The 9217-nt window shown below is 34.1% G+C and overlaps 1 protein-coding gene and 1 pseudogene across 3 annotated transcripts; both read right to left on the bottom strand.

The window, feature by feature from the left end:
- Nucleotides 1-1028: 1028 nt before the first annotated feature.
- LOC112520468 (probable inactive purple acid phosphatase 27) lies at nucleotides 1029-2405 on the bottom strand. Of its 3 annotated transcripts, XM_025128886.1 has the most exons (4): nucleotides 2052-2405; nucleotides 1857-1944; nucleotides 1475-1531; nucleotides 1029-1337 (listed from the first exon to the last, which is right to left on the bottom strand). In XM_025128886.1, the coding sequence occupies exons 1-4, from the start codon at nucleotides 2363-2365 to the stop codon at nucleotides 1281-1283; spliced, it is 516 nt and encodes a 171-aa protein (XP_024984654.1). In that variant the 5' UTR covers nucleotides 2366-2405; the 3' UTR covers nucleotides 1029-1280. The 3 variants fall into 3 exon arrangements, 2 of the variants coding, with proteins under 2 accessions (XP_024984654.1, XP_024984653.1); XR_003070001.1 differs by having other exon boundaries at nucleotides 1029-1531; nucleotides 1857-1904; XM_025128885.1 differs by having other exon boundaries at nucleotides 1029-1531.
- A 1540-nt stretch (nucleotides 2406-3945) lies between these two features.
- LOC112519968 lies at nucleotides 3946-4344 on the bottom strand (annotated as a pseudogene).
- Between the last annotated feature and the right edge of the window lie 4873 nt (nucleotides 4345-9217).

The raw sequence follows: 9217 nt of genomic DNA on the forward strand, positions 1-9217 counted from the left end.
ATGTTTCCCCCCTCCCACCTCCCTGTAGTTAGATTGTATGAATTTGATATTTTAAATTGTATGAATTAGTTAGTTTTAATTTGTTCATAGTTTTTGTTTGTTATTTAATGGCCAGATTTTGTATAAATAAATATAGGAATTATGTAATTATAAATTATTTATTTTGAAATTTAAAAAAATTAGTGAGACGGCGGAAAATCCATCGCTGAAAGTTTTTGGTCCCTCGCTAAAAGTTCCTAGCTAAAAGTCCGTCGCTAATCCATTGCTGAAAAATGTCTCGTTGATCGTCGTTGAAAGTTTCCCTCTCTTATTCGTCGCTGAAAGTTTTCATCGCTGAATTTCCGTTGTTGATGTCACTGAAAGCTTCTGTCGCTGAAAGTTTCCTTCGCTAATCCGTCGCTAAAAGTTTCCGTCACTAAACTCCGTCGCTGATAGCATTACCTACGAGCTTTTGACCGACGGTTATCAACGATGGATTAGGCCTTTAGCGACAGATTTGCAAGAGATTTTTTCGTTGATACTCTTCATTTTTGTTGTGTATGATAGAATCCCACTCCTTAGTTATACTCGATTCTAACCTCTATAATTCTAATATCCGGAGATATGCTCGTCATCTAGACAACCTCCATTGCATTGATGGTTCCTTTCAAAGTCACAGGCCACACCCCTTCCCGAAGTCATCGGAATTAGTTATTGCATGAACTGTTGTAAAACTCTACACAAGTGTGGTTCACTAGAGCTAGTTTAGCTGACTATGATCCTTCGTGAACTAAAATGATTCTTTCTCTCAAGAATTCTTGATATGGAAACTTACAGCTCTATCTTCTAAATTCCCTAAACTACAAATAGATTCCTTCAATATGATGAATCAATTAAGCCGATACTTGACATCATCCCCCCCCCCCTCTTTCAAAGCCCATCATAATATACACTTAACTTATTCTTGAACTAGTTTCCTTTAAAATAATTTATGTTCACCCCCTTCTACAAATACGATTGATTTCTTTACCAAAGATAGGCTACACATATAAACAAATTAAACCAAACAAATCATATACAGCAGGCCACATGATCCATGGAGTATTTTCTTATTAACATCGTTATCATTTAAACAAGGGATTAATCACACTTGGAAAAATGTCAGCATATATAATAAAAAAGGGAGTAGTATCGTATATGATAGCAAAAATTGTTTTCGATATTTCATGAATGGAGGTAGTTGCTCTTTTCCCTACAATGTAGCACAATGGAAATGGTTACATACCGTTGTCCCAGTGGAATCAACGCTCGAGAGATGCCCGTATAAAGGTTGTTTGGGATTTTTGAAGTTGATCAGCCTAGATCTCGTAACGATGCAAGGGGTCAAAAACCCCCCACGAAACAACACAAATTCAATATCAGTTCTAATATTGATAACATGAAACGTCAATGTGGCACCACATGTTGCCACTAGACATCTTCCTCTGTGATATACCATGCATTCTTTCTTCTTGCAGCTTATATAATCCAAATCGTTGCTTACATACTGTGCCTGCATTTGGTATGATGAGGCTGGATAAGGCTGCAAATTTAACTTCAGAATATGACGATGCATGCCATAACTTCTATGAATTGAAACTCAAGAAGCCCCCTTTGCCATCCGAATTTAGGTTGGTAAGAGAGAACCAGCTAGGGGTAATATGTCTGATTCGATCCCAAGTGATTTTGAACAAAAAGAAATGTTAAATTTATGACTGTATTTGCATTTATATCTTCATAAATTTATCTAAAATAGTTGATTCTTTTAATAGTGTAAATATTCTGCAGAGCTGATGACATATTAACAGCTGCTGACACGTTTTTAAATGCAGTCATACCTTGACAGGATAATGGCATAGCAGTGGCAGTAAACTTAAATCACCTGTCTGCAAATAAAGAATGGCGTTTCGAGCACAAACTGAGACACTTCACATGCAAATATATACAAAAACAAAAATTAAAATAGCAAAACACCATGCATAGAACTGAACAAAATTCTTGTATCCAAAAACTGGTACACTATTTCAACTTACTCAGAATGTGAAGGTGAGATCATGGCAACCCAATCACTTCCAGAAGGATTGAAAACACCGGTAATGGAAACAGTGACATATTGCTCATCCGAAAGTTGGGATATCGGGCTAACTTTGACACGGACATAAGGACCAGAGTTTGGACAAGTGATGAGACTTCTTCTATTCAGTAATCGAAAGTCTGATATTCCTGTGTGGTTACCGAACTCTGCTGTAGAGTTCTCAAGAGCCTTGTGCAACGAAGAAGAGAGACCGAAAACTAAAATCGCAGACGTGAAGAGTAAAAACGGCGCAGAATATTTTGGTGGTTCCATTTGCAGAATAGAAGGGAGTAGTGATCTGTGGGTGTTATGTTGGACTCATATACCGGTGGTAATTGCCTAATTGGGTAATCAAGATGTCTGCTTTATGTGTTGATAGATCAAATATGGAATTTATTGATGGTTGCAGGTGGAGTGGGGAAGTCGAGGATGCAATAAATGAAGGAAAGAGGGAATTTATGGTCAATTCGATCAACTGAATGCATCTCCGTTAGTTCAGTGGAAAAGTTAAAAGTGTAACATGTTAGCATGGCAACTTCATTTTCAGTCCCTATCTTTAGATAACCGCAACTTAAATGCTTACACGCTACTGAAACATCTCTCTTTTTATTTTTTAAGGATAAACATGTCTCTTTTAATTATAGTAGTTAGTGTATCAACCGCAATGCAGCGGAGCTAACTGGTATAATTAAAAGAGAAAATAACGAAGTTATATGATTTTTACCAAATGAAACACATAGGTGGGTTTATTTATAAGATATGAGAACGGATGGGAAGGATCAAATGACTAAAAAGATGAACTATATATATGAATTGTCAAGCATTTCTGAACATCTAGTTGGGTACCCATGTAACAATAGGGTGTAAAATTTAAATAAATGTAAGAAAAACTGCATAGTGCAAATACGTTTTTACTAAATAAAACATATAGTTTAGTCCATCTTAATTATTCAAAAGGGATAAAAAGCAAATGATATGATGTCGCTGAATATATTTAGCAACGTTTGAAGGTTTTACAGTGGCAGACCCAAGATTTTTACCGAGCGGATGCACCTTTAAATGCCTGTAAGGCTGTAAAGCCGCTTGATGTGTTTTTAGCCGAATTCTGTCTTTGGGGTTTTTTCTTAAGTTTTTTGGTTGATTGCAAGAGACTTTTTTGATTTTTTTCGAGAGAATTTTTTGATTGATTTCAATAATACATGTGCACCTTTAACCCTTTAAAAACTCTAAATGGTCAAAATGAAACAAAGAAAGAAATAACAAAAAATAGGGGATCCAAGTGAGTGGGAAGCCAGATCTTTTGGGTGGGTTAAACTTATTACATTCATTAATAACTTATTGGTTGATTTACATTTCTTTTAAATAATCTTCGTTTACTTATAAATAATAAAGAAAACCAATTCGTAAATTATTTTTCATTATAAATAGAATCAAATACATGGTCATTAACTCTTTTCTTTCTAATATTTTTGATTTTGTATTTTCTATTATGGATCCATCCTTTCCCGAATATTTTTCAAAATTGCAATATCTTGGAAACTCCCAAGATTATCCAAACTCCCAATATTATCCGAACTCTCTAACATTAAGATAACTCTTGGTATATGTACTTGCATAATGCATGGAATGTAAAAATTTCTACATTGTTGTCATCAATGTGGGATTAAACAAATACAAGAGCAACCGTACCATGATTTTGTTACACTATTTAAGATATCGTCAGAAATCAAGTACTTAATTTACATTGTTAAATCATACCTATGAGATAGCAACCCTTTTTCTTATGGTTTTCTATTGAAATAGGATTTTTGTTTTTACCCCTTTCTTAAAGATGGATTTGGTGTTGGAGGCTCTCATTCAGTCATTTGGCCATCATGATCGACTTTCACGAATTCCTCATAGTTGATTTGGCACATCAGCCTCACAAATCATCTTACCATAACTTGGTCATTTTTGTCAACTTCTCACCAATATTTGTCGTAACATGGCGACACGCGACTGTAGAAATAAAGCCATTTTGATCCTTTTGAAACACATGGAAAGCCTCCTTAATTAAGCTTATCTCTAGAGTCGGTTGTCTTTCATCTTTCGAGCCATCTAGTTCAAGAACTCAGGGAAATCAATAATCCTATTGCCATCTCCATATGGTTCAAGAACTCACGGAAATCCATAGTCCTATTACCATCGTCATTAACCTCATTGCTCAGGTCCTATAGTTCATCTTCTGTCGGGTTTTGTCCTAGAGATTTCATAACAATTCTCAGCTCTTTAGTAATGATGCACTATAAAGGAGCATAGAATAGATTACTCACAAAAGCAGTCTTCATTTGATTATAAAAACTATATCTAAAGAAAAGAAAACGACTCATGCATTCCTAATTTGCTACTTACAGTTTAAATTCCAAAAATATTACACTAACAATAAGGACTTTGAAAGAAAATCAAGCCATGAAAGATCGTCTTGTCAAATATCAGGAACTTGGCTTTGACATTTTTGCATATTTTTTCTTTAATTTCTCCATTTGTTTATAGCTCTTGTCAAAGAAAATGGTTGGTAGGAAAAGCCAAGATTTCAAAATCTGCACACAAAACGGAAGCCAAATAATGAGAACCATTGAAAGTACAAGTAAATATAAATTTGCTTCATCAACGGTGTAACTTTTTTGTATTTTGCCATAACATATTCAATATGTTAATACCCAAAATGGCCATTTACCTTACCAGAAAGAAAGAAAGAAAGATCATCACCATCACTTACCTTATTGTCTAATCTTTTCAGCCATCAAAACGGATTGTTGGCAAGTGCTTACAGGGTAAGATTCTTGGTCCTTAATATGCCTCTCACCGGATAAGATTCTAGGTCCTTAAAATGCTCATGCAGAAGGTAAGTGACATACGGTAAGTGCTTACCCGATAAGTATTCCGTAAATGAGCCATAATATTATAGATTGAAAGCATATATGAATCATATAGTAATAATACAAATATAAAATACTGGAAATGAAAAAAGAACCTCATGAGATTTGGGAAGGGGAATTGTTGGATAAAAAGAGGGAATTATTGGGTTAGCAGCGAATTTGAGCAGTTTGAACATGCAAATCAACCATCGCAACAAGTGGGGAAGGTTGTTCATCCCCATATCAGAGAGATTTTAAAGGTGTGATTAAAGATGGCAAGGGAGCATGGAGGTTAATACAAGCTTGTACATTTAGCATTAAAACTTTTTCCTCCTAAAATTCAAGAATAACCAAAAGTGGCTTTTATAATATTGTAAAGATAAGTATAAAGGAATAAGCTCCCTGGTAATTAACTCAACAGATATTGAAACCCAACCCAACCCCAAAATATTGGTTGTTTTCTTACTTTAACTCCAACCCTTTCAATGGTAGCAAAACTGATGTAATATACCATAAATCATTAATACAAATTTGCCTGAAATAGCTTAAATTTGACAGATGGTACAAAACAGAAAATAAAGGTAAAAACACTAAGGGTGCATTTGGTTTGCAGAAATATTTACGAGGGATTTGGATTTGGATTTGGATTGGATTTAAAATCCATTTATGTGTTTGGTTTGCAGGATTTGGATTGGATTTGAAATCCATTCCTTTATAAATCATGTTTGGTTTGTAGGATTTGGATTGAGATTTTTTTTTCTTTTGTAATTATTTTAGTCACCTAATCTCTTTCATTTTCTCAAACTACCTATTTAACTAACAAACCTATTAATCCAAAATACATATTTAACAATCAAACTTTTTCATCCAAAATGCATATTTAATCAACAAACATGTTAATCCAAAATACATATTTAACGACCAAACTTGTTAATCCAAAATACAAATTTAACTACCAATTGTTCTTCAAAAACCACACATTTACCCACCAAAATTTTCATTCATTCAAAACCCAATTCACGTAAGCTTCCCTATCTGCTTCTTACAAGTCCCAAAACATGTTCACCTTTTTAGGATCATCTCTTATCAATGAAATTACTTTAAACTTCTCCAGTTGGGCCAATGACTGCATTTTTGATATCTCAGAAATGATCATCGAACGTTTCTTATCAAGTTCTTCTCGTTCAATACCCTTGTTAAGTTTGTTCGCCATTTTCTCCAAAGTTGCTCCAAGTTTAGTAACTGCATTACTAAATCCGTCAGCCATGGGATCTACTCGACGTTTTCTCTTCTTACCATGCGCACTTGAAGTTTCTTCAGATTGCATATTTGCATTCCCACCTTGAACATTGTTATTTGCCATCAATGTCATCGGACTCGTCATTCATGTGTTGTGTTTGATCTTCTATACGCACCTCCTCTTCCACCTCAACAAAATCTCTTGCTCTATTTCCTTGAGCACGATATTTTCCAAATACAATACAAAGATCCTCATAAAAAGGATACAGTTTGTTCTTCCATTTTCCGCCCCTTTATGGACCTATTTCATAATAGAATAACATAAATATACATATAACTATGATTATATATTACGCAAATATAAATAACAAGTTCTTTTTAGCATGTACCTGAAGATACGACTCCCAAACTTGGTCTTCCGCAATGACACAATGCTTCACACTATCGTATCCGAAGCCGCCGGTATATGAACCACTTATTATGTCATGCACAACAGTCCAATCTTTCTTCATTATTTTTAACTTTGATTCAATATGTGGTTTCCCTAAAATCCCGGAGCCCGACAAAGATTCTTTTAACGTTTGTTCAAGAAATGTTAAATAACCCGATTTAAAGCCATTATCGGCTTTATATGCTCCCGTATTCACCATCGTAACCAAAGCTTCAACAAGTTTTGTTTCTTCAATATTCGTCTAAACTCGATAATTTCTTATTTGACTCGTCATACCTATAAACATAAATGAATCATTTGAAGTATAACAACATCTAATTATCTATGTCCAAACTCCATAATTTCTATTAATAACAAACATTAGATTTAAACAAACATTAGAAGTATGAGTTACACAAACATTAGAAGTATCAATTAAACAAACATTTGAATCATACATATTAATTGGTAGCATTCCAAGAAGCAAACATAGATTGTGCTAAATTATCCCTAAATGCAGTCCACTCATTTGAAGTACCAACAACATTTATATTATCTCCGTCTTCGACTCCATGGTCTCTGGTTCCCTCATCCACTTCTCCTTCATTGTCAAGTGGATTTACTGGCATTTCTTGCATTATAAAATTGTAGAGGAGACAACATGCCATGATAATCCTAACGTTTTGTTTAATAGGATAATACGAGTTATCTCTTAAAATTGCCCACCCTACCTTTAACATACCGAAATATCGTTCAATAACATTTCTCGTCGATGAATGCTTCATATTGAAAAATTCTTTGCAAGTGGTTGGTTGGTGTCCATCACGACAATCATTTAAATGATATCTTTGACCCCTATAAGAAGCTAAGAAACCCTCTCCATTTGTGTATCCGACATCAACCAAGTAATAAACTAATAATAAATTAAGTTAATAAACCATCAAAACTTATACTTGTTAATATATAGTAAACTATCAAAAACTATACCCGGTCTTGGAACTTTTAATCCATGAGGCCTAAGAAGAGCATCTCGAAGCACTTGACCATCAGCAGCCGGCCCCTCCCATCCCGGTAAGACATATATAAATTGCATATCTTGTGAGCACACCCATCCCGATGAAAACGACATATCATAACCCGATTCTTAACATTGTGGGCAATAATATGAAGAAACATGGCAACTTGTTCTTCAATATTCATATACCTAGTTGTTCTTAACCCTCCGTATGTTTCTACCATGGCACACAACTTTTTGAAACACGTTCGAGTCATCCTAATTTGCGATATAGACATAGTGTCACTCTCATAAATATACCTATGCATTATTGAGGATCGATCCACATTTGAAGAAGAGCATCCAATTTGTTGTTTATCCCTTTGTATTTTAACCGTAATCATCCAAAGGGACACAACAGAGAATAGAACAACATGGACAACTATCTTAAACCATTCCAACGACTCTTGTCTCCTTTGCCTATGTAAATGTCTTGTTAAACTAAGTCGATCCATTTCTTGTCCAATTTCCCAAATTGTTAAACATATATTCAAAGTACAAACTGCAAAAAGTAACTAAGGTGAAGTCATCTAATTCTAATTACCAAACTAAAACAAACTGCAAAAAGAAACTATGAGCAAGTCACCTAAAAAATGGACAGGAATACCAATGGGGCTTTTGGCATTGGCCTAAAAGCTACTCTCATTATTCTTTGTTGGGTAATGCATTTGATAAAATAAAGAGGAATAAAGTGATGAAGAAAGAAAACAAAGGAAGGAAGAATGGCAACTGGCCATTTACAACCACTAAATCTAGGTATGAAATAGTGAAGCAGTCAAGTGAAACAATTAAGAGATAAAAATGCAAAAAAAAAAGTGCTTCTTTCATACATGAATTAATTGATGCTAAAAAAGTGTTGCTTTCATAAGTTGATTACCACATTCCCAACAACAACTCAAATATAGAGATAGAAATGCAAAAATAAAAAAGACATCATGTGAATTTGATATGCTGTGCTCACAATATTATGAAGAAAAAAGTATGTCAGTATGGGATCTTTTCATCATAACCAGGATTGAAGATGTAAAAGCATCAATTTCAAGAACTAAATCAAGAAAAAGCATCAAATCACTACATTTGTTCACGTATGGTCTAAACTGACTTTAGTTGGTGAGATCAATATGTTCTTTTAATTGCAGGCTATAAGTTTCTGAGCAATGGAAAATGGTTATGTTGATGTTTATATATATGATTATGTTTGCATTAGTCTAAATTCAACAACTTTATATAGTCTTCCTAGGTTGAGTACCTGAGTTGTTTTGTGAGAGAGTTGATGAAATAAAATGGAAAAAGAAGAGCACAATAGATAAATTTAGCTCACAAAATTGGTGGGATGGTGATAACTCTCATTTTGTTAGAGTTATTTGTTGTTCTATACCCCTATTTTATTGTATCTTTGGTACCCATTTTGTTCATATTCTATATTTTTGGTCCAAAATATGTTAAGAGGTGATGAAAGGTTAAGAATTTAATTATTGTCTAAAAAACTCTTTATTGTTGGTAAA

The sequence above is a fragment of the Cynara cardunculus genome (genome assembly GCF_001531365.2).
Source record: "Cynara cardunculus var. scolymus isolate 2C chromosome LG 10, CcrdV1, whole genome shotgun sequence".
Taxonomy (NCBI): Eukaryota; Viridiplantae; Streptophyta; class Magnoliopsida; order Asterales; family Asteraceae; genus Cynara; species Cynara cardunculus.